This window comes from Caloenas nicobarica, chromosome 15 (assembly GCF_036013445.1).
Source record: "Caloenas nicobarica isolate bCalNic1 chromosome 15, bCalNic1.hap1, whole genome shotgun sequence".
NCBI lineage: Eukaryota > Metazoa > Chordata > Aves > Columbiformes > Columbidae > Caloenas > Caloenas nicobarica.
This window is the reverse complement of record NC_088259.1, coordinates 8,585,998-8,613,329: the sequence shown is the minus strand read 5'-3', so window position 1 is coordinate 8,613,329 and position 27,332 is coordinate 8,585,998. Positions and strand designations below refer to the sequence as shown.

General features: G+C 62.0%; 2 protein-coding genes across 4 annotated transcripts; one reads left to right on the top strand and one right to left on the bottom strand.

Moving 5' to 3' along the window:
- Window positions 1-161: 161 nt before the first annotated feature.
- On the bottom strand, window positions 162-8,477 carry LOC135995034 (bactericidal permeability-increasing protein-like). 2 transcript variants are annotated; one of them, XM_065645998.1, is made up of 15 exons: window positions 8,325-8,477; window positions 7,344-7,452; window positions 6,926-7,054; window positions 6,028-6,183; window positions 5,592-5,655; window positions 4,344-4,407; window positions 3,796-3,887; window positions 3,514-3,690; window positions 3,226-3,285; window positions 2,931-3,098; window positions 2,540-2,607; window positions 2,255-2,297; window positions 1,842-1,905; window positions 1,217-1,293; window positions 162-531 (listed from the first exon to the last, which is right to left on the bottom strand). In XM_065645998.1, exons 1-15 carry the CDS (start codon window positions 8,437-8,439, stop codon window positions 478-480), a joined length of 1,440 nt encoding a protein of 479 aa, XP_065502070.1. In that variant the 5' UTR covers window positions 8,440-8,477; the 3' UTR covers window positions 162-477. The 2 variants fall into 2 exon arrangements, with proteins under 2 accessions (XP_065502070.1, XP_065502071.1); XM_065645999.1 differs by having other exon boundaries at window positions 6,938-7,054.
- Window positions 8,478-13,651: 5,174 nt separating this feature from the next.
- Window positions 13,652-26,270, top strand: KIAA1755 (KIAA1755 ortholog). 2 transcript variants are annotated; one of them, XM_065645670.1, is made up of 14 exons: window positions 13,652-13,750; window positions 16,494-16,691; window positions 17,171-18,458; window positions 18,568-18,708; window positions 19,365-19,488; window positions 19,859-19,952; window positions 21,014-21,097; window positions 21,615-21,731; window positions 22,067-22,165; window positions 22,392-22,540; window positions 23,396-23,534; window positions 23,800-23,922; window positions 24,613-24,804; window positions 24,964-26,270. In XM_065645670.1, exons 1-14 carry the CDS (start codon window positions 13,748-13,750, stop codon window positions 25,876-25,878), a joined length of 3,666 nt encoding a protein of 1,221 aa, XP_065501742.1. In that variant the 5' UTR covers window positions 13,652-13,747; the 3' UTR covers window positions 25,879-26,270. The 2 variants fall into 2 exon arrangements, with proteins under 2 accessions (XP_065501742.1, XP_065501741.1); XM_065645669.1 differs by having other exon boundaries at window positions 24,883-26,270.
- Window positions 26,271-27,332: the final 1,062 nt, after the last annotated feature.

Genomic DNA, 27,332 nt, shown 5'->3' with positions numbered 1-27,332 from the left:
GCAGCCCCCGCGGCGGAAAAGAGAAATAACGAGGAAAACATGACGGTGTGTGGTGCTTTGCCACGACCGCAGGGATAAAAATAACCGAAACGGGCGTTCGCCGGCGCCTGCAGCCGCCCCCGGGCCGCTGCGAAGGGTTGGGGAAGGATAACACGGACATGGCGGTCACACAACCACAGCCCAGACCGGCCGCCTTTATTGCCATCAGCTGCCTCCGACACGGCAGAGCCGGGAGAGGAGGGGGCCGGGGGGCTTGGGGTTCGGGGACCCCCCTGCAGCGCCGGGTGCACCCGCGCTGGGGATGGGGGTTCAGCTCCAGGGGGGCTGGGGATGGGGGGTTCAGTTCTGGGCTGGGGCTGCCGTTCGGGCAGTGAGGGACATCGCGGCAGAACCAGGCACTTCAGCTCTGGCGGTGGGGCCGAGGGGAGGGAAGGGGTGACGTGGGTAGTTTTGGTGCTCGAGGTCCCTTTCGTCGCCTTATCTCCCTGCCCGGGGCTGAAACTGCACGTCTGCTCCCAGCAGCAGGAAATTCTGGGGGAAAAAAAGAGAAAGAATGGGGCTGTGCCCAGCCTGGGCGGCTGTGCCCCCCAGCACCCACCACATCTCAGGCAGGGAGGGCAGATGGGCACGGGGGCTTCTGCCAGCCCTGCTGACGAATTTTAGCCCTGAGATGTTCCCAAACCATTTCACAGCCCCACCCTTGCAAAAATGCTCAGCATCCCTGGAGTGACACCCTCTGGGACTTCCCCAGGGCCCCCCACAACAGCAGCGTTCCCTGCTCCCCAGGCCCTGGCCAGACCGCGGTGCCGGTCCCGTCGCAGGCAGATGTGGCCGGCAGCAGCTGCTCTGCGCTCACAGGCAGCATCCTGGCCAGGGAACGCGAGGGCTGGGGGACAATGCTGCTGCAGAGCTCCGTGTGCTATAAAAAAACATCGTGGGAAACTCGGGCCCTGGGTTTAAGGACTGGGGGAAGACGCAGTGCCGCCCAGGGGATGCAGAACCCGGACCTGGCCCACACAGAGGGGAGAGGCAGAACCCAGACCCGGCCCATGCAGAGCAGAAAAGCAGGGCTCTGGCGTGCAGCTGTGCCACCAGGAACCCGGCTGAGCATCCCCTCGAGCCCAGCGTGGGCAGAGGAACTGGCTCCTCACACCAAGCGGCAGGCGGGGACTCGGTGCAGCGGGACAGACTCAGGCCAGGTGCTGCCCTCACTCACCTGGTAGAACCGCACGAGGATGTTGGAGAGCTGGATCCTGTCGGGCAGCGGCAGTGGGAAGCCCTGCCCTAACCTGGCTGGAAGAGACAACACACATGGACGTGGTGGGATGGAAAGGGAGGAAAGGGAAGCACAGGCCGTGCAAAGCAAGCGACCACCTCCTCCCCCCGGCCCTTTCTTTGCCCATGCTCCTCCCAGGGGAGGCAGAGGAAATCCCTAAGCCCCTCCTGAGCTCCACAGAAGGGCTGGGGGCTGCATGCTGTGCCATGCCACCCTCCCCCGTCAGGCCTCTGGCAGTCACCAACACCACCCTGGCTCCATGTGCTGGGAGTCACAGGAAGCAGCAAGCAGGGGCAAGGGTCTGGAATGCATTAGGATGTGCAGAAGGCTGAGTTTTTCCATTGTGTTCACTGCTGGATGGATGTCACAGCACTAAGAGGCTCCTGCATGCCACTGCCCGCAGCCTTCGCCAGGCACCTTTGCTGCTGTCTCCTGCCCTCACTGCAGCTTTACCCACCCATCAGGCTCGGCAACAGGGATTTAATTAGTGAGCTGGGCCTGCTCAGATGGAGCAACCTGGCCAGCGACTCCTCCAGCACCCCCACTCCCCCCAGCAGGTTCTCACCATTGAGACGCGGGAGCAGGATTTTGGAAGCCACGATGTTCATGATGGACTGCAGCGTTCGCACCTGGGAGCGGAGAAAGGGGCAAGGAAAAGAGCTTTAGTCTGCAGGAGAGCAGGTGACTGGGCACTGGAGGATAAATAGGAAAAGGAAGAAAGACAGGAGCTGGGACGGGCACACACGTCTCCAGGGAACAGCGGCTGTCTGGCCACGCTGGTGTGGTGGGAAGCGCAGCAGTGAGAGGCAGCAGCAGCTGGTCCTGCACCCACCCCAGCCCCGCAGGCTGAGGCGTCTGTGGGGTCAGCGCAGGGTCCTGGGTGCAGCCCCAGGCCCTGTGTTGGGGGCAGGGGAATGAGCCCCCTCCTTGGCCCCCAGCAGGCTCTCACCTCCGTGGTCATGGCCAAGGACAGCTTACCTGGAAAGTGCCGACATCCGACTGCTTCAGAGAGAGTTTAATCCTGCGCAGAGACAGAGGTGATGCTGTCATGGCTGTCCCCATGGGGGGAGCGGATCCCCATGGGGGAAGCAAGTCTCACCTTGGTGCCACCTGTCGATGGCCGTGGGCTTCCCACTCCCTCCAGCCCCAGCTCATCCCCTCTGTACCCTGTCCCCAACCCTGGGACCTCCCCACCTCACCTCTGTCCCCAGGAGCCCAGAGCAGAAGCCTCCCCAGCCCCCCAGCGCTGCTCCCCCTCTGTACCTGCCCACAGTCAGGCTCCCAGTGATGCGCCCAGATCTCACGTCCACGACGGCAGAAACGTTGGTTGTCTGAGGGGAGAGTGCAGAGCTCTGGCAGTGCTCACCCCCTCATGCCAGCCCAGATCCTTGGGGAATGACCCAGACCAGCTGGGGCAGGTTTATACAGTTAAACCCAGCATTGGTCAGCTTGGGTGTTTTCCTGTTGGGGACACCCCACAGCAGGGCTGGTTTTGGACCATGAGTGGCCCCTCTCATGGCAGAGCTTGCAGCAATGGCTCAGCATCACTAACCACAGCAGGAAGAGGGTGCACAGCTCCAGCTGCGGTTTCAGCTCTGCTGAGGAGCAGGGACAAGCCCAGTGACGGGAGTGCCACAGGCTGAGCCCAACTCACCAGGCTGAGGAGGAAGAGGGGAGCCAGGCTGGTGTCGGGGAGGATGACGTACGCCTGTACATCCACCACGGGCTGCAGCGAGAGCCCCCCAGGTCCGATGCTCAGGAACGGGGCAGAGGGGGTGGAGAGCCTGAACTTCATTGGCAGGTTTGGGTACTTTGTCTCCAGCTGCAGAGGAGCGGGGAGAAGGTGGGGATGGTGGTACAAACCCCCGCACCTCGGGGAGAGTGCCATGCACAGAGCAAACCCTTGTGCAAAGAGCAGGAGCTGCAGGGATCAGGACAGGACCACTCACCTGGGGAATGAAGGCTGAGAAGGTGGAGGTGTTCAGGTGGAAGTCAGCACCCCTCGGGATCTGCGGGGAGGGGACGGTCACACCGGGGCGATGCAGCATGGCTGAGCTGTGGTGGGATCAGCCCCCTGCTGCCGTGCCCCCATCGCACAGCCCCAGCTCTCAGGCTCCGGCAGCTTGTCGGGGGAGCCGGGGGAATGCCCCAAGTCCACAGGCTGCCACTGAGCTCCCCTGCAAACAGAACCCACTGCCCAGGGGCGCTGGGTCAGCCCCATCCCAGCCGCTGCTCACCGTGGAGTCCGAGATCTCAAAGACCAGTGCCCCAGCACTATGGTAGGCAAAGCCAGCAGTGTTGAAGAAGTAGCTGGAAGCTCCAAAGTAAACCATGCGGTCATGATCCGGTGGGAGGTGCAGCGGCAGCGGAGGGAAGGGGACGGTGGAGCGGGTGGCCAGGGAGAAGAACTCGCCCTAGGAGGAGGGAGAAGGGTGAAGCAGGAGGTACCTGAGCCCGTTCCCCACCCGCCTGTGGTGATGGCATCAGCCAGCTTGAGGTTCCCCAGCGCAGCCTCTCACCTTCAGGCCCACATCCAGGGAGTGGGCAGTAGCAGTCGGGGGTGCCACCAAGGCATAATCAATGCCAGTCACGGCGTCTATCCTGGCTGTGACTGTAAGACACGGGACAGATAGATCAGTGAGGGGAGGTGGCACGGGGACACCAGGAGCAGATGCCTCTTCTGGCATCCAGGCAGAGCTGCATCTGGGCTGCCTGATGCACCAGTTCAGTCTCAGCTTTGTGTGTGCGCGCTTCTGTTGAGAAGCAAAAATCCCATTTCCCTCCTAACTCAATTTTTCAGCCACATGGACTAACTCTGGAGCAGAGGAGCAGTTGGAGTCCCTTGGCTATGGCAGCCCGTGCCCCCCCCAGCTCTGGGGCACAGTGCGTTGGTGGCTGCATGCATGGCTGAACGGGTGCATGGTGACAAGTTGCTGCTTGTACAGCCTTCCCAGCTCCCAGCGTGAGTACAGAAGTACAAGGAAATGGGGAGCGGGCATGATGTAAAGCACTGTCCTCACGGCTGGGAAGGAACACTCCTGAAACCCCACGCGGTGCCCTCTGGTACCTGGCAGTGTCCGGGCGTAGGGCTGGAGCTCGTTCCGCACGGCCTTGGCCACTTCGTCACAGACCTGCGGGCAATAGAGGCAGTGAGGCTGAGCGAGGGCAGCTCTGCCAGGGCGAGCAGTTCACCCCGCTGGGTTAAAGCCTCAGCTGCACTCTCTGCTTTGCTCTTTGGTTCTGGTTTTACTCCTTGCAAAAACTTGTTTAAATAAAAATCCCTTGCAACTCAAGACATTCTGTGATTCTATGACCAAGACCTCCCAGTGACCAGGATCTCCCCATGATGGGCTCCCCTGCACTGGAGGCACAAGGACCGTCCAGGCCGGTGCAGTGGGAGCAGGAGGCAGCCCCAGTGCGGTGCTGTCCCAGCCCCCCAGCCCCTGCCCTCTCCTGCCCATCGCCCCTCACTCTCACCCATGGAGAAGGACACCAAGAAACATGTGTTGGGCAAAGAGGCCTGCAGGAGGAGCCCAGGGCGGCCATGGTCTCCTTGGAGCCCCAGAGCTGCTCCCTTCCAGGAGGCAAAGCAGCAGAAAAGGCGTTTGAGCCCCAGCTTAGCTCCTGCTGCCAGCCCATCTGCTGCTGTGACCTCAGGGCGCCTTGGGAAGCCTGGACACAGCACCAGGAATGGTGCCCAGGCAGAAGGATGTGCTGCGGGAGCAGGATTTGCCTCTTCTCCAACGGCTCCTTCCCGAGCAAGGTTCACATCCAGGGAGGCTGCACCGCCTGCCAGGCAGCCTTGTTCTAATTACTGCTAACAGCTTGTTGCCATGTCTTGTTGCAGATCCCCTGCATGTAGGCTTTTGTACGGGGGGACAGGACCAGACCCTCCCCGACACACCATTAGAACAAGGCAGCAAATGTCTGAACTCCAGAAATGAGGGTTTCCCCTCAGCGCTCCCCAAAGCACATGGGAGTGCGGCTGGTTAAAGGACAGCTCTGGGCAGGTTTCCTCTGTTAGTCAGTTTGGCTGAGGTGTAAGATCTAATTAACTGACCACATGGAAAGAAAAGGCTTTGTTAATTAGTAACCATTACACTGGGCTTTGGCAAAGGCTGCGGGTTTCAAATTCAGCCTGAGCCACATGAAGCTATGGAGACTGCAGTCAGTGTTGCCCATTTTCACCAAGCAGGCAGCAAAAACACACCCGCGTGTCCTGCTCCAGTGCACTCCCTCCGTGTGCGCTGACCCCTCACATCAGCTACCAGCAAGGGCTGAAGTAGAACCCAAGTGCTGCCCCTGCTCACTGTACCTTCCCCTCCAGGGCCTTCCGCAGTCTGGACTCAACGGCCTTGCGGAAGAGGTTGTAAAGCAACCTGCAGAGAAAAACAGAGAGGAGTCCCTGACCCCAGGGGCTGCTGCAGGACTATGTGCCAGGAAAAGGAGACACTAGAGATTCTGGACACTGGGGACCACCATTCCCACACCAGTTTGGTGTCTGGCTTAGATGTGCAGCCGTGGCAGGACAAATCAGACCAGGTTCAAGTCCATTAAGCTGCCTTTCTGGACGAGAAGGACATCACCAGAGCCCAGAGGAGCTGCCTGGGGTGTGTGAGTGGGCAGGATGGGTGGCCTCCCAGGGACTGCAGATGTGCCAGCATCTTATCCCTGCACCAGGGCCCGGGAGCCAGTTCCTGCAGCAGAGGGGCCACATGTGGCATTTCTAGCCCTGCACAGTGAATACGTACGACAGCTTGCCCGAGAAGCGCACGCGGACTTTGGAGATGCGGGTGCTACAGCTGGACGTGTCAACGGTGGGTTTCCCAGAGCTGTCACTGCCGAGCCTCAGGTCGATTCTGATATAGATGTTCTCCACCTTCAGGTTAAACGAGCCGCTGGACCGGCTGCAGGGAGAGGAGCACAAGAAAGGGATGTTTCTCACCAGTGAGTCCTGGTCAAATCCAAACCAGCCAGGACTTTGGGACATCTCTAATTATCTCAGGCTGTCCCTTGTAGTGAGCCACCCAGAGGAGACCAGCAAGGCTTTCAAACTCAAGGAAACCAAATTGCACTGGAACATAAACAAGGACAGGTCACCTTTAAATCGAGAGGACCAAGAGCAAGTGTGGGAGATGGAAGAGAAGAAGGAGAGTTGATACACAGCTCCTCTGTCATCCACTTTGTTCTTGCCTCCCACCCTCAGTGGCTTTACAAGTGGCAATGACCTCTGCCCACCCTGGTCCTGGCTCAGCTCTGTCCCTGGGGGGGCTAAGGAAGGTGCCCCCAGTGCGAGCGGGAAGGATGGTCCCTCACGCCCCAGGTGCCACAGGAGGGGAGGTGGTGTCCGCATTGCTCCCCAGCCACTTGCAAGTGTGATAAACACTGCCTGGCCAGCTCCAAGGGCTCCTGGCACGGAGGGAGACCTGGGGCTCCCCTGGGGCCAAAGGGTACCCCGGGGTGAGGGGCTCCCAGATGTGCATCGGGATCACAGCAGCTGCAGGAAAGACAAGTCAGCACATCTGGAGAGAGTGAAGCAATAGCTGCCCAGATACAGAGGAGACAGAGAGGAGAAAAAAACGGTCCAGACCCAGAGAGGGGGACACAGAGCGAAGCCCCTGAGCAGGGCAGAGGGAGCTGGGCACATACATTAATCCGTACTTCACTCGCCAGTTCCCGTTCAGCTCGGCGAAGGCGTTGGAGATGGAGACCTGCAGGCCCACGTTGGGGACCAGGGAAATTCGCGAGTGCGGCAAGTGGAAAGTGCGAAGGTCCAAACTAAAAATAAATAAATGAAAAATAAGACATAAGTCACATTACAGGGGTGCCTCACCTGTGGGCACACAGCTGGGGAGGGAGGGAGGGAGCGGGGCCACCGCGCCAACAGCGTCCTCAGCTCCCGTCCTGCCACGGCACAGCCATGCCTGGCAGGGACACGCAGCGCAGAGCGGCGCCTTGGGAAACATTGTCCCCGCAGCCACCCACAGCAGCTCCAAACCCTGCACAGCAGGAGCGAGAGGTGCAACGGGGCAGCGAGGAGCTGGGCCAGGGCACGGGCGGGACTCACTTGGAGATCCAATAGTACACCTTCCCCAGGAAACGAAAATCACCCGAGATGTCTGGCAGCTTCAGCCGGGCCAGCTCCTTCTCCAGGATGGCGATCCCGTGCTGGTGGGCTGCAGGGGCAGGGGGAGAGTGTCACCACCACCCGCTGGTACCAGCGCTGCTTCCCACTGCCCAGGCCACCTTTAGAGCTAATCTGTGTGCACAGAGCCCCGTGAGCACACAGGCAATGCTGCCTGATATCTGCTTGCAAGCCCCAGGGGCAGGTGGTGGCCAGGAGGCACAGAAAGAGAGCAGAAGTGCCAGTCCTGGGCTGGGCATCCTGCAAGGGTGCGAGAGGTCCCAGCACCGCAGGCAAAGCTGGCTGGAGCACATGACCCAGGGAGCAGCACGGCACAGACGGGTGCTGCACAGACAGGTGCTGCACAGACACATGCTGCACAGACGGGTGCTGCACAGACGGGTGCTGCACAGACGGGTGCTGCAGCCCTGCATCTCTCTGGGGAGACACATTCTTCTCTCCCACATGGCCAGCGGAGCTGCCAGGTAAATGAGCCATTTCTCTCGCAGTGTATTTCCATCCATAACTGTGCTCTGCTGGAGCCGGGGCGCTGCCTGCCTCAATAACCCAGTGTGGGGCCCATCCACCTCCATCTCTGGCCCCTGAAGCTCCCCCCCGCAGCTCCCACGGGGCTCACGGCTTGGCTGCCCCACACGTGCTGTGACCGCAGGACCCCCCAGCCCTGCACATCCACCACCCGCCTGGGCAGAGCCCCTGAGACCCCGTGGGGCCACACACCCCGCGGGGCTCCAGGAGGGGTGGTGCGGGCAGGCGGATGCATCTGCGGGGACCCCCGGGCGACGGTGCATTTGGCACCCGTGGCCAAGGGTCCCCTGTCTGCCCCAGGACCCTGCGCTCTGTGAGCAAGCGCCCAGTTCTGCCCCACAGCCACCTGCAAAGAGGGAAAGCAGAAGCCAAACCCACCATAGTCCAGGCCTGCCTGGGTGATCCTGACCACGAAGCCGGGGTTGGTGGCACTGGTGAGTGCCAGGCACAGGGCCAGTGCCCCACACGCCACCGCCAGGCTCTGCGCTCGCATCCCGGCTGCCCCGCGGTGCTGCTGCCGGGCTCTCCTCCCGCGCTGCCTTTATATCCCTGCCAAAATGGGAACCGTGCAGACCAGCTGCCGCGGGGCGTCCCCGCAGCCCCAGGGCTTCCTGCTGGGCCACCGCCCCGCACCTCAGCACCACTGGCACCCGCGCCAACGGCACGGCACACCCGCACCCCACGGCATCGTCACTGCAGAGCAGCCTTGGGACACAGCCAGGGCTAAAGAAAGCAAGTTATGGTTTCTCACCCCACGCGAGCAGACCCCGGGTCCCCCGCACACATGGGGCAGCTGCCTGCACCGGGGTTGTATCAGGGCACCTAAATCACCGGGTGCCCTGTGCCTCCAGCCCTGGCACCAGGTTCTGTCACAGAGCAACCCTGTGTGGAGGGGATGCCCAGCACGCCAGGAACAAGCCCCAGGTGCAAAACTCCTGGAGCACTGACATGTCCAAGCTCTTGGGCTCACAGCAGCTGGAGCGGGGTGCAGCCAGGCAGGAGAGGCAGCAGCCCACAGCCCCAGCTGGACCCTCCCTGGCTGCAGGACAGAGGGGAGGGAAGAAAACAACATTTAAGCTACTTTCATTTCCCATCGGGGAAGCTGCAGGAGCGGGCACAGGAAGCCCTCGGCAGCTGATGCAGGCAGATCTCATGCTGCATCCAAGGAAGTCCTGGTTGCCAGAGGCAACATCCCTGATCAGGAGCTTGTGAAATGCAGCTATTGCTCAAGCACAGCCCGGGGCCTTCCCCATGGCACTGCGGCCTCTTGAGGCCCGGGGGGACAGGAGCAGAGCCTGGAGTGTCTGGAGAGCTTGGGGCTCTCGGACCTGCTTTGATTTTCTTCCTCCGTGTTTCAGCCAGGGGCCCTTGCAGGCTGCTGGGCCGCTGCACAACAAACACCTACAGATGCACACACAGCTCTGGAGAGCAGCACCGCGGCTGGTGGCAGCGCTCGGGTACGGGGCAGGAAAAGAAGGACAGAGCAGCCCAGCAGGTCTGGTGGTGGTGGTGCCCGCTGGAGACAACGGCCAGGGAAGAGCCACATCCCACGGGCACCCAGGCAGCATCCCAGGCTGACATTCTCCCGTCCGTGCTGGCCCCGACCCACCCTCGGGACCAGGAGCCCACAGGCAGAGCTCATGTTGCCCAGAGAGAAGAAGCCAACAGCAGAGGAGAAAGTTAAAAGGCCAAGTCCCCGCTTGGTCCTCATCAACACTTTGCTGGGTCTTGCTTGGTGCAGACAAGGTGCTCCCAAAACCCTCCTGTCCATGACGCTGCATCTCAGCAGAGCTGTTTCTAAACAATATTTAAGATATTCAGGATGAGCATTGAGGAAGCAGAACCTCTTCAATGAAGAGAAATGAAATTTCATGGGGAGCAGCAGAGAGAGGAAGCAAAACCAGAAAGTCTTCCTTCTGAGCATAAGCAATTTAAAGCTGAACTGAAAAGACCCTGCAAACAGCACAAATCCTGACCAAACACTCCTGTGTTTGGTGACAAACGGCTGTAAGCACATCTAACACCTGGGCCATTCCTGGTAGCACTTTGTGCAAAGGATGACAGCAGGGAACTGAGCGTGAAACCCTGCCCGGCCCTGTGGTCAGGACAGGGCTTTGCCTGCCAACTGGCTGTGCTGGGGACACAACGGTGTCCCCAGGGCTGGGGTCTGCTGTGCAGGAACAGGCATCATCAGATGGGAGGGCCGGGAGCTGCGGGACGTCCCTCTCCTGTGCCGCCACTGTCCCCTGCGAGGGCTGTGGCTCGGGACTCGTCCCTGCTGTCCCCAGGCCAGGGCTTCCTCTGGCCTCGCTGCTCCTCAGCACACATGGGCAGCTCCCCATCCTGCCCACAGCTCTTTCCACATCTCGTGTGGTGCAATGTCCCAAACCACCCTGCCACCGCAGGCTGGGGCTCCCCGGGACCTCAGAGTTGAGCTGTGCCCCGGCTTCATCCCCAACAGCCACCAGCTCGGGTGCCCTGGGCTCGCTGCCCCTCCGAGCCCCGTCCTGGGGGGCCCTGGCGTGGGCTGCTGCACCCCAGCTGTCCTGGCACAGCCACTGGCAGGTGTGAGGCAGCACAGCGGCTGCTATTGATCCTGGGCTGCGAGCAAGGACACCTGGGCACGTTTGCCTTCTGCAAGGAAATTTGGCCACATCCTTTTCCTGTGGTGCCACAACTGCCCTGGGATTTCCCCAGTGCCGGGCAGTTCCGCAGGTGCCAGCGGCATCGCTGCTCCTCATCCGCTCTCCCCAAGCCCCGGCAGAGCTGCGGGCTGGTGAACACTCTGCTGGGGAAATGCAGGGGAAATCCCAGAGGACTTGGCAAGAAAAGTGAGAGCAACCCAGCTGGTTTTGGAGGGGATTTGGAAAAAGACAAGTCCACAGTCGGAGATAAAACCTCCCTCTATGCATCTCCAGCCAGGACAAGTTCACCACCAACAGAACTGGGCTCTGACCAGAACTGTGGCCACCATAGTTGTCCATAGACCCACAGGGACATCCCCCAGAGCTCAGCGAGACCCTGTCAGCATCAAGATGTGGGGGGCTGTGGCTCCTGCCCGCTCCCACGTGTGCGGGATCGCTGTCCCACCCACATCCATGAGTCCCTGACAACCTCGGATCAGCAGCATCTCAAAATACGGCCGGGAGATGCACGGGGGCTCCTGCTCTGTTGTTTTCCCAGCTGCAGGATCGGCCTGACCTGGCCCCGGCTGCTCCCGGAGCCGGGAGGGCTCTGTGCCAGCACAGGGTCACCGCTGACGCCAGCCCTGACCGCTGCATCCAAAACAGGCAAACGGAAACACTTGGGGACCCAAGTGCTAACAACACAGGAGCCCCATGGGACATGGTGAGCGGCTGGGCTGGCAGACAAGGACCCTGGCAGCAGGGACATGGCCAGAAGCAACGAGGCTCTCAGACACTGTCCCCGACGCTGGGCTCACCACCCTCACCCTCCCTCCTCCCAACACGCTGGTGACATCCCAGGGGTCCCCATGGGAGCAGCGCTGCAGCCAGAGCATCGTCCCCTCCTGCTGGGGCTGCTGTTGCCCCAGACAGGCAGGCTCCTCTCGCAGCACAACAGCTCGTGACACGAGGTCTGGGAGCCTTGGGGGAGACAAAAGGGGATGCAGAGAGCTGAGGGAGATGATTTTGCAGAAAAGTAAAAATAAAAATGCAGGAATGGTGACCTCAGGCAGAGCCTGGGGGGATCTGAATGGTGGCTCTGTGCCGGTGGAGGGGCAGGACAAGAGGCCACATGCAGCCTGTCCTGGCAGCTGCTGGGGACAAACAGGACATGGAGAGAGGGAGTAGCAGAGGAGGGTGAGTTCATGGGGTCAGGGGCACCCAGGAGGCCCCCAGGAGCTCTGCCTTTTGCTGGGCAGGCTTGGTCCCCAGCACCGTTCTGTCTCAGGAGGGCACAGGGAGTTGCTGTGGGTGCTGCAGGGACATGGGACTAGATCCAGGATGGGCTGGTTGAGCGCAGCTGATACGAGCCCCCAGGAGCCAGGCTGGGAGCTGCTTTCCTCAGGCACTCCACAATGCTGGGGTCCCCTGGGCTCTGCTTCGCATCCTCCCCCTCCTGCTCACCAGTCCCAGTGCCACAGAGGGATCCTACCTGCTGGCGCCAGGACCCAGTCAGTCACCCTGCCTGCACCCTGCCCTCCTCCCTGCCCACCCAACCTCTCTGGAGGTGCATGAGCCAAAGGAAGGTCTTGGGCTCCTTTCAGAGGTAACTAGGCAATTAAAGAAGGTCAGAGCATGAGCTCATGCTCCCCTCGCACTCAGTGATATAAAAAGGCTGCAGCAGAGTATGTGAACTAATGCAATTAAGGAGCAATTGGCTGCTGGTGTAGAAGGGAAGAACTGGCTCAGCAGGCCCCAGTTTGCATTAGGGATCCTGGGCAGATGGCTTGGGCACGGTTTGAGCTGAGCATGGAGCCATACCATGGGTTGCAGCGGTGTTTGTGTCTGGAGCTGTGTCATGGGCTGCAGCGGTCCAGCCCCTCTGCCCATCCGGTGTGACCGCTGGTGCCTGAGCCCCTGCAGCACTTGACCTGTACTGGCAACGAGAGGGCTCTCGCCGGCTCCCAGGGAAGTGGGAAGCAGACGCAAACCCTCTCTGGCACTGTCCTCCCTCCAAGAAGCCAGCAGCCCAGCTGTACTTCCTCCTGCCTCCGCTTGTTTTCACAGCGTGTCCTTTGGCTGCTCACAAATCCCTGGACAAATGTTCGTTACTGAGACTGACCTGGCAGCTCCGGCCCACGCTGTGATTGTCCCACCCATTCCTGGTCCTGTCCCACGTCCCAGCCCCGGTCCCATCCTTGAGCCCATGCCCAGGAACATGACAGCGAACAGGACTTGAGCCTGAGCAGGGAGCAGAGGGGCTGGAGCGTCGGACGCTGTGCCAGCGACTGGGGAGCTGTGCTGAGCAGCAGCAGTTTACGCTGTGATAGACGAAATCTGTGGCTTTGGCGCTTATGCTGATTGTTTTTACAGGAGTTCTGGTTGCTAAATCACACAACTCTGTCTTCAAGTAGGTACTTTCCATCACTGAAACATCCAAAGAGCCATAGGAGACGCTTTTCTTCTGCCGTGCTTTTAGGCCAGTTCACAAATGAGAACTCGGAGCTGTGCTAAGTGCTGTGTTTTGAATCCAAACCAGCCCTAATGGCTCGCATCAACGCCGGCCCGTGTTTATTTAAAACCAGGGGAGCCGCTGATAGCGCACGGCTGCCTGTACACACACACACGCAGCTTTGCATCTTCCCAGGGCCGTGCTGGACCCCCCGAGCCGGGGGCAGGAGCTGCCCGGGGGGCGGGGGGCGGCCCTGCCCGGCATCGTGCCGGGGAACCGGGCAGGACCCGCCGGGGCAGCCGCGCCCCCCGCCGTCCCCCAACCCCCCCGGGGGTCGGAGCCGGCGCCGTGTCCGCCCCTGCCCGCCCGTCGCTCTGGGGGCAGCCGGCGGGGGGCCGGGAGGGCCGGGGGAGTCCCCGGGAGGAGCCGCCGCCTCGGGAGCCCCCAGCGGACTCGGCTCAGCCCGGCCCCGCGTCGCTCCCCGAGCCGCCCCCGCCAGCCCCCTCCAGCCCCCTCCTCCGGCCCGCCCCGCCGCGCTCGCTCTTTCTTCGCCTTTTCTTTCTTTTTCCTTCTTTTTTTTTTTCTTTTTTTTCTTTTTTTTTTTTTTTCCCCAGCAGAGGCGCGGCGGACGGAGCCGGTGGGGCCGGGAACAGCCGCTCAGAGCGCCGGGCGACGGGAGCGTCGGTGCCGCGGTGCCCCCGGCCCCTCAAAGCTTCCCAGTAAACATGGTAATTCCTTCTGCTTTCCTCTCCGCTCACCTTCCCCTCGCTGCCGGCCCCCCCAGCACCGGGTGGGCAGCGAGGGTGGGGATGGAGGGGGGTGCAAAAGTGGGGTGTGAAGGCAGGGACAGGTGTGAAGGTGGAGGGTGGGGTGTGAAAGCAGAGGGTGGGTGCGAACGTGGTGGGTGGGGTATGAAGGGGAGACCAAAGGTGGGTGTGGATGGGTGCGAAGGCAGCTATCTGCTGGGGCAAGCATGTGCAGGGCTGCAGCCCCCAGCACGTAAACTTCCCTGCAAAGTTTGGTAGCGGGATGGGGAGCAGCAAGTGGGTGTCGCTCTGTGAACCATGCCTGGATGCAGGTACAGGATGCTCAGCGGACCATTCCTGGTTGGCCGTCTCATTTGTCGCTGCAGCCGGCATGCTCCGTTGCCCCAGGCTCCGGGTGATGCCGTGCTCAGCCCTGGTCTCCAGCTCCGCTGGGGCTGTTCATTACCAATGGCATCAGGCCGTGCCAAAGCCGCTGACAGTGAGAGCTGCAGGAGAGGGAGAGGAATTGTTATTCAGGGCAAGTCCCGGCACTCAAACCTCGCTCCTTCCTGAGCAGGGGGGAGAAGGGAGATGGAGCTGAGTCACTCTGTGGCTTTGGGCACAAGTTAAACAACTTTACAGCACCAAAACACCAAGCGCAGCTCATCCTGTTGGTGTAAACCACTTTAAAAAATATGGGTATTTGGGGAGAAATATCAATCTCTATTTAACAGCACTTTGGCTTATTAAAATGGAAATAGCTTTGCAAATGTAAATCTCCTTATGCTCTCTAATGCCTTTTGTTTCGGCTCAGTGCTCCCTTGCAGCTGGTAGAGGGGCAGGGGCTAATTGGTCGCTTTTGGATTTCTAAGGGCTCCCCAGCCAGCCTGGCCTCAGCTTCTCCCGCAAATGCAGAGCTGCTGCACCACGGTTACCCCAAATCCTCCCCCACTGATGAAGTGCTTTGTGACACTCAATTAAAAAATTTTTAGTTATTCCAGGCCAAAATACTCCCCAGCACAACCCAGGCTGTGTCTGGTACCTCCGTCATCAGTGGTTCCTCCCGCCACTGGCTCACACTGTCCCCGCTGCTGGATGCAGTCCTGGGCGCTTTCATTCCATTGACAGCGAAGCAGCTTTGATTATTTGGTTAATTCATCCTCTGCGCGTCCTTTGCTGTGGAGTTTTGGTGGTGGTTTGGAAGATTTTCGTTTTTCCCTGCAGCAGGGCTGTTCCCTGACACTCTGAGTTTATCCCATCCGGTTTACCCGAACTCCAGGCATTTCTCCCCAGCTGCCAAGGTGTGGGACCGGGGAGCCGGGCTGCTTGTGCTGCGGCCAGGGAGGCTGCTCTGGGGTTTGGAGGACGGTGTGGTGAGAGACGGGGTGTTGGATGGGGCTGCTGGCAGCACGTGCCTTTGCTCCATGACCAGGTTTGGGGCTGCTTGTCCTGCCACAGCTTGCCCGGAGCAGAGCCCTGGCAGCCCTGGCCTCGGGGTACCCGGCTTCTCTTTCCATTTTCGTTTGCGTTTTTATCAGTGCCACATGAGCTTAGCTGGGAAGAATTTAGTTTGGTTTCAAAAGAGCTGGTTTTGGGATGTGCCCGGGCCATGCAAGGGTGACCAGGCAGCGGGCTCTCGCGCAGGCAGCGCAGGCAGGGCTGGCCCGTCTCTCCAGGCAGCATGAGGAGCTGGATGGATTCCCCTTTGCTGTGACAGACGGTGGCTCCTCACCTCGGTGCAGGGATGGGGAAGGAGCTGAGCTCGGTGGTGGTCAGGGCACCGGGAAGGGACTTGCCCTCCTCCTGCCAGGCCTGAGGGCAGGAGATCCCTGTGTGGAGACACGGACAAAAAGTCATGAAGAATTAACCAAAGTGTGACTGGAAAGTGCTTTAGCTAAAGCGCATTAAAGCTAATTTAGCTGAACTAACTGCAGCCACTTTGCATAGGCTCCCAGGCCAGGGATTAGCTGCCTGAAACTAATGCCCACCTTCAGCTAATCCCACTTTCAGCTAATCCCACCTTTGGCCTGTAGCCCCCGCTGTGCTGCCTGTAGCGCAGCTGGGATTTCACCAGAGCCATCCGACGTCTTCCCTCCGTGCCGCGCTGCGCCAGCCGGGTCTGCGCAGCCGGCGTCTCCTGTGGAGCTGGGAAAGCGAACTCAGAGCCACCAATTTACGTGTGGCACAAAACCAGCGTCCTTGCCTGGTCTGGCAGCAGCACAGGGGAGGGGGCTGTAACCCAGCAGAGCACTTCCCAGAAATACCGGGAGAACTAATTTTGAGTTCGGCGAATTCAGCAATGAGTCTGAACTAAAACACCCAATCCATCTTCAGAAGTCTGTCCTTCCTCCCATCTGCTGCATCCTGTAGCTGAGCCTGGCGCAGCCCCATGCTCTGTGTTTGGCTGGGCTGAGCCCCTCGGCTCCTCCGTCTCCGCATGGCCATGTTCCTGGCGGGGCCACAGCTGCGCCCGGGACTCACCCCGGGCTCCCTAAACCACAGCCCGACGCTGGGAACAGCCGCGGTGCTTGGTGCGCTCTACACCCGGTTCCTCCTCAGACCCCAGCCCGGGCAGGTTTGGAGCTGGCGGCGTTGCCAGCTTGGGTGGCGCAGGGACCAGCAGAGCCGGGGTGCTGTGGCGGCAGGATGGTGGGCACAGGCTCCGGAGGTGACAGCGTCCCATTGCAGGGCTGCTCTCCCCACCAGCAACACTCTCCTCCCGCAGGACCCCGGGTCACTGGACGCAGCGGTGCAGGGCGCCCTCCAGGCCCTCTACCCCCCCTTCGAAGCCACGGCCCCCACGGTGCTGGGCCAGGTGTTCCGGCTGCTGGAGACACGCTACCAGGGGGATGGGCTCTGCTGCCTGCTCCGGTTCCTCATCCCGGCCAAGCGGCTCTTCGAGCACGTGCGGCAGGCAGCCTGTGTAAGCCCCCCGCCCCGCGGAGCCCCCAGAGCCCCCACCCCGCCATGCGGGTCTCCTCTGCTGCCTGATCCCTGCGCTGGGCTCCCTCTGCATGCCCCACTCCCTGTTCCCATCCTCACCCCGCAAAGGGGACCGCGGTGAGCCCAGCTCCCGGCACGGCTCTGGCACAGAGCCTGGCACTCGCCATCCCCGCCTTAAGGGCAGGGGGACTCCTGGGTCACCTTGTTTTGCCCCTGGAGAGGCTTCAGTGGGGTTTCTCCTCTGGGCACCCCGCAGCACCCTGGGAACGGCCATGGGCTCGGGTGGGCTTGCAGGGCCCTGCTGTGGTTCGGCTCAGGGACATCCCATTGGGTCACTGGGCTCTTCAGCCCCCTTCATGGGAAGGGCGGAACGTGGCAGCAAGAGCACGCGGGCTCGGCTGGGAGGGTATGGAGCCGGCGGGGCTCTCGCTCATGCGCTATGTTCTTCCTCCCTCCCAGGCTCCCTACTTTAACTGCATCTTTCTCCATGAAGGCTGGCCCTTGTGTCTGCATGAGAAAGTGGTCGTCCACCTCGCGCCGCTCAACCCCCTCCTGCTGCGTCCTGGGGACTTCTACCTGCAGGCTGAGCCATGCGAGGAGCTCTCGGCGCGCATCACCCTCAAACACCTGTCCCTGGACCTGCGCACAGTGGAGGAGACGCCGGTGCCCGAGGCCGCCTATGCACTGCTCTTCACCAATGAGTGGCTGGAGGAGATCAACAGTGACCAGGCCCGGGTGCCCCTGCACACGTGCCTGGTGGCCACCGAGAACGGCGTTGCCCCGCTGCCGTGGAGCAGCATCGCCACGCCGGAGTTCATCGACAAGCCCAAGGCTGCAGCTGATGCTGTGCCCGCGGGGGCTCAGCATGGCCCCGATCCAGAAACCACAGCTGAGCCGGCAGCACCCAGTGCACTTGTGTCCCGCGGCACGGCGGACATCCCTGTGCCCTACGGCAACATCACGAGCACCATCCCGGGCTGCAAGGGCACTTCGTGGAAATCAAGCCAGGGCAGGTACCCAGGATTGATCAAGGTGGAGCAGGCTGGGCTGCAGAAGCAGCCAGCTGTGCTGGCCATGCCCAGCCTCTGCCACATCCTCAGCCAGAACCTGGAGGGCGAGTACGTGGACCTGCTGGAGCCCTCCCGGGAGCAGCCGGACCTGCTGACCGGGTCTCTGCCAGCCGCCTGCCCGGCGGGGCCGATGTGGGCCAGGGTGACGCTCCCCTGGGCGAACGGGGGGCCAGGGGCAGATGCTTCTCTCTGGGGGGGGGCAGAGGAGGGTCCCTGCACCCCATGCCTGGGATGGACACTCAGCCGGGAACCAGGGCCACGCAGCCCACGGTGCCGCCACCGCGACTCCTACCTGGCTGCGCTGCAGAACCCGCTGAGCCTCAGTCCCGGGCTGATGTCGGCCATCCTGGAGGAGCCAGATGGCCCGGGCCCCGAGCCACCCCCCCCCACCCCTAATGATACCCCCGTGCAGCCGGGTGCAGGGTCCAGCAGCCCCACGCTCCTCGCCCGCCGTCCCCACAGAGCGAGTCCCAGGGTGCAGGCGGGGGCACGGCTGGGCAGCCCCCAGCTCCCCCTGGCCCCTGCGGGCTCCAGCCACAAGTTCTCCTTCCTGAAGGGGCCGCGGCTGGGGTCGGCCCCGGGGGATGAGCGAGCTGCCAGCCAGCACGAGGGAGCCTGGAAGAAGATATCTGCCATCTACTCGCCCAGGATGGGCAGAGCCAAGCCCGCTGGGAAAGGTGACGTCCAAGTGGAGCTGCGGCACCTGCCCAGGCTCTGGGGGTGCTTTGGCATTTCTCTACCTGGTTGCATGTTGGCAGCTCCTCTCTCCTCTGTCCCTGCCAGCAGGTATGAATGGGACAGCCCTGGAAAGCAGTGGCTGCAAGAACGGCCCCCCTGCGCCCAGTGCTGGCACCCCTGGCCGGGAGCCGCTGGCCTGGCAGGATCTGCACACCGGACTGCTGCGCTCAGGCATCGTCACCCTGCCAGGTACCGCGGGGGCGGACAGGGAGGCCTCTGGAGGGACAGTGCCATGCTGCTGGAGACGGGTTTCTGTCAGAGCTTTGCCGGAGGCCAGAAAGCCCCCAAGCAGAACATTTCCTTTTGACTGGGCAAAAAAAAGAAAAACATAAAAACAAGCAGTCTGCTCTGCGCAGCTGCTCTGGTTCCCAGCTGCAGTGAGCCCTCCCACACCATTCCTCACCAGTGAAGCTGTTCAGCTTGTAGCTGCCAAACACTAAACATTTGGCTTCTTCCTTTTCCCCAAGAGCTGAAAAACAGTCACAAACCCCATCTTTTTTTCTTTTTTTTTTTTTTTCAGAAAAATGTCCTCAGCAGCTCTGCCCTGGCATTTCCAGGGCTGGCATTGGTGCCAAGAGCCCTTATGGGCTGGCACTGCCCATCCAAAGGGGCTGGGGGCGGTTACACCAGGGTGACACTGAGACAGCACCAGGGTGGCCACTGTGCCGCCACAGCTGCATGGTATTAACCCGGCTGAGCCCCCCTGTGCCAGGCTGGTGCAGAGCCCATTCCTGCTTGGGGAGCAGCAGTGGGGCCGGTGGGAGCCCCAGCCCCCCAGAGTGCTCAGGGCTGTGGGTGCAGCCGGCAAATGCTGCTGGAGAGGTCACTTGCCCGTTTCCCCACAGGGAGCTCGGACAGGCTGGGCAGGGCCTTGCTCCAGGTCAACGCCAGCGGTAGCGCCTGGGGGGCCGCGTGGTGCTCAGCAGCCGAGCTGGCGAGGCTCATCCTCCACCTCTGCTCCCTGCCCAGGTAAGGGCCAGGGGACCTGCCGGGACCTCTTGGCTGCTTCCCGGCTCGGTGGCCTGGACGGCCCCTGGGCCAAGCCAGGATGGATGATCAGTGTCCCGCACATGCTGCTTTGGGCACATCCTGCATGTCCCCAGTGTGTCCCCTTGCAGCCAGCCCTGAGGACCCTGTGCCCCTGACCAAGGCACACGTTTCTGCAAGGCTGGTGCTGCCCATGGCTGGGCTGTCCCGCAGGGACGAGGCCATTGCCTGCAGCTGCCCAGTCCTGCCTGGGGACACAGGGCCGTGGGAAGAGGCTTTGAGCAGGTCCTGTCCCCGCCACGTCCCACTTCTAACCAGCGCCATCTCCCTCCCACTCTGTCTCTCCTGCCAGGCGGGAGGCGAAGGACGGTGGAGTGACCGTTGTGGTGGACGCCAGGAAGCAGCCACCTGCTCCCGTCCTGTTCTCGGCCCTCCGCTCTGTCCAGGTACGCCGGGCTCTGCGTCCCTGTGCCAGGGATGTGTCAGCGGGGTCCCTGTCCAGGAGCAGGTCCCTCAGAGCCACCCCTGCACCCACCACTCAGTGCAATCCCCGGCTGGCAGCAACTTCTCTAGCAGCCCCTGGCACTACTGTGCCTGGGGTGGTGGTTTTCATCTCACTAGATTTTACCCATAAGCATCGCAGTGCAGATTCACTGAAACAGCTCTCGGTTGCACCGCAATGCGCTGATCCAGAAAATCCATGTCCCTCTCACTGTTGCCCCCACAGCAGCCGGTCCTGGCTCCCGACTCCCTGTAGGTCTGGCAGTGCTCACACAACTGCCACTTTGTTCCCAAAGCTGCTGCTGAATCTCTAATTTCTGAGCATGTCTGCAGTGGCACAGACCGTCTGTCAAAAGGCCACAAAGACCCCGTTTGCCCCCGGCCCCCAAACCGAGCTCACACCAGAACTTACGTCTATCCACAAGGCACTGGCAGTTTGGGACCAAAGGTCCCTTCCCAGCCCCATGGGGTCTGTCCTCGTCCCTGCTGTCACCCAGCACCGCGGCATGCCCCAGACCCTGTCAGCATCCCGCCAGCTGCACTCACCTGGGAACGGGCTCTGCAGCGCTGGCAGGTTTCCATGCCGGTGCCAGCAGTGCCACGGGAGTGCCCTGTGCTATCAGGGGCCATGGGGCGCTCCCCACCACAGCACCCTTTGCCTCGGCCGGCTCAGGGCTTCAAGGGCTCGGCTGCAGCCCGTCCGGTAGATCCCTCGGTGGCCTGATGTTCCTCAGGTGGAGAAGCGTCGCTGGTGCAAACGGTGGGGTCTGCTCATGGGGCTCTTCCCATGGGTCTGTTCTGCCCAGGAGCTGGTGGCTGGGTCAGGGTTGTGGCCTGGGCGACTCATTTCCATTTCACACACCAGCGAGCTCAGGAACCATTTCCTTTGCAATGAGCTCACTGGCCTCAGCCAGTGTAGGTAACAGTGTGGAAATCCCGGGGCTGTGCTGTGGGTAACCCAGGGCTGTGAGTGGGTTTGCGCCATGACTCTGCCCCACTCTCACAGAGCGTCTCACTGGGCTGCATCCACACCGTGCTGCTGCTGGCCGAGAAGGAGCTCACCCACCGCGAGAGGCTGCCTGGGGCGCAGGTGAGCCTGTCCCCATCCCCTCCTCGTGTTCCCGTGTTGTGTCCTGTGGGAAGAGCAGAGTCAGGTCAAAGGAGCCTCCCACCTCAGGGCACCCTCTGTCCCCTCACCTGGAGACCCCCGTTCCCTGCTTGGGGACGCCGGGCAGGGCAGCCCCTTGCTGAGGCGCTCACTGGGAGGTGGAGGCAGCGAAAGCTGCCCCAGGGTGGCCAGAGCTCCCCAGTTACCTCCAGCAGCCACACACAGGCACTGCTTGAAAGGGTTTATTGTTCTTTTAGTGCTGCTTGGTGTAATTAATATGTGAAATATTAATGAGCTCAATCACCTAGCTTGGCTGTCATGGCAAATTATTGCAGTCCCGGTAATCTCCCCTGCATCCAAACACTGTGGAGCTGCTGCACGGGACAGGGTGCCTTTGGGACAGGAGGGTTATGACCCCTGCTCTGGGCTGCCCCTGGGGACATGTCTGCAGAGGGACCTGGCATGGCCCCACAGTGTTCACAAGCCCCATGTCCTGCAGGTGGAGACCCTGGCGTCGCTGAAGGCGCTGAGCCGCTACGTCGACAGCTCCCAGCTGACGCCGGAGCTAAACGGCACCTTCCCCTACTGCCACGGCGAGTGGGTTCAGTTCTTCCAGGTGTCTGGTACCAGCTGTTCACCATCGCCTCACCCCCTGCCCTGCCCCTCCATCCCCACCATGGCTTCCCCGTCTCATGAACATCCCTGGAAAAGTGACAGGAATGCCCAGGAGAGGGGAATGAAAATGAGAGCTCTGAGCACAGCTCCCTCCTGCCTGACTGCCTGGCACCCTCCACACTCCCTCCTCAGCTTTAACCTGCTGCCCCCCGGTATTCCCTGCTCTGGCCTGGCGCTGCTCTCCTCATCCTCTTTCTCCTTTTCCTCCTCCTCTCTGCCTGCCCTCCCACCCTGCTGCCAGTCCCCAGCCCCTGACGGGCCATGTCCCACCCGCAGAACCTCCATCCCTTCACGGCCGGGCTCAGGCGGGCATCGGAGCTGCTGCAGAGCTGCATCCAGGAGCTGCGGAGCACCGACGCGCTGGCGGGGACGCAGGTAACAGGGGCTGCGGTACCGTGGGTCATTGGACTTTCCAAAGAGCCCATCTGCAGTCCAGCACACAGCAACATTTCACCCCTGTCCCCCAAAGCTTGCTGCAAACGTTCCCGCACCAGCCACTCCTGGCTGCAGGGCTGTCCCCTGTCTGTGTCCCTCGGGATGCGGCTTCAGGTGCCCGTCCTGTGCTGGCGCAGGTGGGACACGTCCAACCCTCTCTCCGCAGGACGCAGCCACTGGCATCAGGCGGCACCAGGAGCTGATGCAGAGGGTGTTGAGCGACCCGCAGCTGGTGCAGGTGCAGCGTGAGGGGGGAGCCGTGCTGGCCCGGCTGCGCAGGGCGGCTGCCCGGCTCCACAGCTCGGCCGATGTCAGGTAGGAAGGGGCGGCTTCACTGGGAGAGGGGTGCACGCACTGGGGACCCCCCACCTCCTCTGCTCACCAACAGAGCCACTTCCCTGGGGACAGCCCAGTCCCCACACCCACGAGCTTCTCTCCAGCATGTCCCAGCACTGGGGCTGTCCCACAGGGCCTGGGGCTCATGTCTTGGACAGTCCTTTGCGGGAGTTCCCAGCTGGGGAAGGCGTGCGGGTCCCTGGGGGGCCGCCTGCACCAGGACCAGGCTCCAGGGCTGCTCTTCAAGGCTTGCGAGAGCCAGGCTGGACTCCGGCAAAGCCACTAGATGGGGCCAAGCCCCGGTGGCGCCACGCTCATCTGGTGCTGCTGCACATGTCCAGCAGCGCCACGCTGATCTGGTGATGCTGAACGCGTCCGGCAGGGCCGTGCTGGTCCAGCTATGCTGCACATGTCTGGCAGTGCCACACATCCGGCAGTGCTGCACTCATCTGGTGGTGCCATGCTTGTCCTGTGGTCCATGCACACATGGCACAAATCCCACTGCTCCCTTCTCTCGGCTGGGCCGCTCCGACTGCCAACACGATCCCATCGTGTGTTCCCTGACTCCTGTCTCACTTCCCAGCACTCCCAGGGAGCAGCCTCATGTCCCTGGTGGGCTCTGGGGACACACAGGGTGGGGAAGACAGCCCTTGCTCGGCTCTGGGCCCTTGCCAGCCGCACGTACTGGGTGGTTGCCTGTCCGCTGCCTCAGCTCCGGGCTGCCTGCGTGGCCACACGCCAGCACCTGCTTCCAGGGAGCTGCCCCATCGGAGGGTCCTCCTGGCTGGCGTCCTCAGCCCCAGCACTGACGGCCGCTCTCCTCCCTGGCCCCAGGACCAGCATGGAGTCGGCTGAGGAGCTGTACAGCCGGCTGGAGGGAGAGCTGCACGACCTGGTGTCCCAGTCCAACAGCTGCCTGGAGCGGCTGGAGTTCCTCCGAAAGGTCCGGGAGCTCGAAGACGAGTTCAGCAGGGTGAGAGAGGTGTCCCTGGGGTGATGCTGTGGCTGCAGCAAGTTGAGGGGGTCCTCTGTGGTGTTCCCATGGCTGAGCATTTTTGGCACATTTCCTTGGTTTTTGATGATGAAGGAAGCATGGAGAGTAACAGGATTGCCTGAGCTTTGATTTTCATTGCAGGGCGACTCTGCATAACCACGCCTGGGGTGGGATTCCTGCTCGGGGGAGGAAAGGGAGGTGCTGCCGCTGGCTGGTGCCTGACCCTGCTCCTGCTCTCTTGCAGCTGGGCAGCTGGCTGGACGGGGAGGCGGCGGCGCGGCTGCAGGAGCTGGGCGCCGAGGAGTGCAGCCCTGACGGCAGCCAGGGCTCTGCCGAGTGGTGCAGCAAGTTCTTCAGCCAGGCAGTGGTGCGTTTGCTTTTCTGTAACACGTATCCCTGGGGTATCGCTGCTAACTGCACTCTTGGGTGGCTCCGGCCCCTGCCTGGCACTCGGCAGAAACTGCAAATGCCAAATTAGAAACATTTAGAATTAGAAGATCATTACAAAGTTTGATACAATCAGTCCAGATCCCCCAGGTTTGGAATGAGGCTTCTGGGCAAACCTGGTGTACCTGGGCTGGCTGGTTCAGGCTTTGCTGGGGTCTCTGGGCAGCCCCACTCTGGGGAGGGGGAACGGTTGTGCTGCTTCTGGCTGCGCTTTGAGCTGGGGCTGGCCCCGTTCCTGGCCCCCTGTGCTCCGTTCTTTGCAGCCCCCATCATCCCACAGGGCCAGGCTGCAGAGCCTGGGTGTCCATAAGACAAATAATGTGTTGACAATGTGTTCCTGCCGTACTCCTGGGTGGGGAGGCCAGGGAGGACAGAGCAAGGTGACCGCACCCAGGACAGGATGATGCATTTTGTGCACTTTGAGCTGAGCCAGGACAGAGCAGAGATTTTGAGAACGCCAGTTACCTTTGATTCTTCTCTCTTGCCCAGCAACATTTCCCATATAGCCCAGATAGCGATGGCGGGCGCTGACTGTGGCGATCATCACCTGCACAGAGCAGGTCAGCGCCGTTCCCCACGGGAGCTTGTGTCCTTCCTGCCGTCCCTGCAGGCTCGGTACCGGTGCGGCCTGGCCCTGTGCCAGGAGGCGGCCGCGGTGCAGGACGCGGTGTTCCCCGAGGCACAGCCCTTCCAGGCGGCTGCTGCGCTGTTCCGGACGAGGCTCATGAGGTTCCATGGGCAGCTGGAGCGGCGGCAGGTGGAGCAGGAGCTGCAGCGGGAGCTCGGCTGCTTCTCCAGCAAGGTGGGTGCCGGGGCTGTCCCCCGCGGGCCATGCGCCGGCCGGGCAGCATGAGAGCAGCCGCTCTGCCTTCTGTTCCAGCTGGCGGGGCTGGAGCGGGGCTGCGGGCAGGGCCCGGCGCGGGGGCAGCGCGGGAGTGGCCGGGCGCTGCGCTGCCTGCAGAGCTCCTTCCAGAAGCTGTCGATGGAGCTGGCCCTGGAGAAGCTGGAGGAGATGAAGGCTCACGTGCACGGGATGCAGAGCAGCCGTGGGCTGGTGGCCTGGAATGAGGCACGGCAGCGGTACCGGGACAGCCGGCGGATCCTGGAGGAGATGCTGGCAGAGCTGCAGGAGGCCTGGGGAGCACAAGCTGATGGGCAGGGAGACGCTGCAAGGGTTGCAGCCCCTTGCGAGGAAGCCCCGGGCTGCAGAGCAGGCACCAGCCCCCAGCCAGTGGTGTCGGGGAGCCAGGGGGCAGCGGAGCAGCCGGAGGCTGGCGCCAGGGGGCCAGGACAGCCCCGGGCTGGCAGCGTCCCCAGCCCCACACTGGGTGCACAGCCAAGTTCCCCGCAGCAGCAGGGGCTGGAGGGTGACCATGACTGTCACCGCCACATCCCTGCTGCCACCTCCCTCCTTAAACCCGAGCGCAGAGCCAGCCTGGGGGCTGCCGGACACGTCTCCCTGGAGCGCGGGCAGCCCCCACACAGGCAGCCCCTATCCCTGCCTCCCCAGGCGCGTGTCCCGGGCACTGACCCACTGTGTCCCCCCGCTGTGCCCCACGGGACAGTCCCAGCCCCCAGCACGCACCGTTCACCTGCTGACACCTGGGCAGGAGCCACCCAGTACTTCCAAGTTTCCAGCCAGAGCAGTTTCTCCTCTGAAGACTCGGACTCGCAGAACTCCACTGAAGAAGCCCCCGCAGTGAGCCTGGCTTCGCCCCGGGGCCTCCTGAGCCCCAGACCCCCTTGCCCCTCTGAAAAGCCCCCCCAGATTGTTTACCTGGAGAACCACCACACCGAGAGTCCAGCTAAAGCAAATGCCAAGTCAAACCAGTCCCTTCCAGCTGGGGAGGTTCCTGCCCAGTTGTGGAAGCCTTGATCACCAATGGGATGGGATGTCCCGTGTTCAGAGGTGGGACATTGGGATCTGGTGCCGCACTATCAGTCCCAGAGCCCTTCAGTTCCCTGTACTTAGCACTGACCCTGCTGCAGAGCAGCAGTGACCCCATCACCAGTCTCACCAGGTTCGTTAATCATCTCCCGGGTGTGTAGCAACCCTCCAGTCAAGTGCCTTTGTCCCTGCAAGCCCCAGGTTCGCCCCAGGACAGCGGCGAGGGCTCCCTGCACCCAGCACTCGTGCTCAGAGCGTCCCATGGGAGCGCAAGCCTATGCTGAGGCTTTACCGTCCCCCTGTGCTGCTGCTGCAGCATCTCGTTTGTGTGCACTCATTAACATGGGACTAACATTATTAACATTAATAAACCTGAAGAGAAGCGCCTGGCGTGATCCTCGTGGAGCAGAAAAAAGAGCCGTGTCCTGCCCAGGGCCAGACACTGGCTGGTCACCCGGGTTCCTACCGCCCCGGTGCCATCGGGCAGCTGGTGCCAGCACAAGAGCCCCCGTGTCCCCTGCACGGGCTGTGGATGCAGCTGGGCTGTCCTGCCCACTGCCAGTGCTTGCTGCCGGGAGGACGGTCCTGCCCAAACCACTGCTGGCTCGTCCCCGCTGTGCCCTGCCAGGCTGCAGCTGTTTGCAGAATGAGCCCCTCTCCCTTTTTGGGAGGGTTCAAAGCAATGGCTCTGTCCCCAGCTCTCACTCCCATCCTACCCGCTCCCCGGTACACGGGTGCCATCCTGCCCAGACCCCCGCTTGTTGGGAACATGCTGTCTCAAAGCTTTGGAGATCTAGCTGAGCTGGGCGCAACCTCACCGATCGCCGTCCCAAACAGCCCAGGGTCCCCGGGGATCCCATCCCGCCCAGCCCACTGCCCGTTCGGGCACCCGGGAGCGGGCGAAGCCAGGCAGGCGACAGGCTGTCCAGCCAGGACACTGTGACACCCGCCACCTGCACCATGAGCTCAGCAAGGGGCAGCACAGAAAAAGCAACATCTCATGTAGCGGCCGTTTCAGAAAAACACTCTCCCCCTCCCAGCTGGCGGCCCCACACAGTGCTGCACCCCAGCAAAGGGCACTGGCCCATCCCAGCAGCTGCGAGCATCGCCCATACCCCCCGCAGCCTTGTTTGTGCCAAATCCCCGAGCCCAGCCCCGCTGAGCTCCTCTCTGGAGGCTGCAGTCCTGGCCGCCCCCCCACAGCGTTGTGCTCCTCCTGCCCTGGTCATTAATGGCTGTGTTAACGAAGCCCGATTCCAAACCACTGCCCTGGGATCTCCTGCCCATCGCTTCTCCCAGTCCTGCCCTTTGCTTCTCCTCACACTTCTTTTAAGCTCCATTTTCTTCAGCTTAAATACCAATTTCCCTAGTAGCACTTCTATCACCGCTTCCCTGAAATCCCGATAGCTGAGATCTATCCTCTTCCTTTTTGCTTAAAAGTC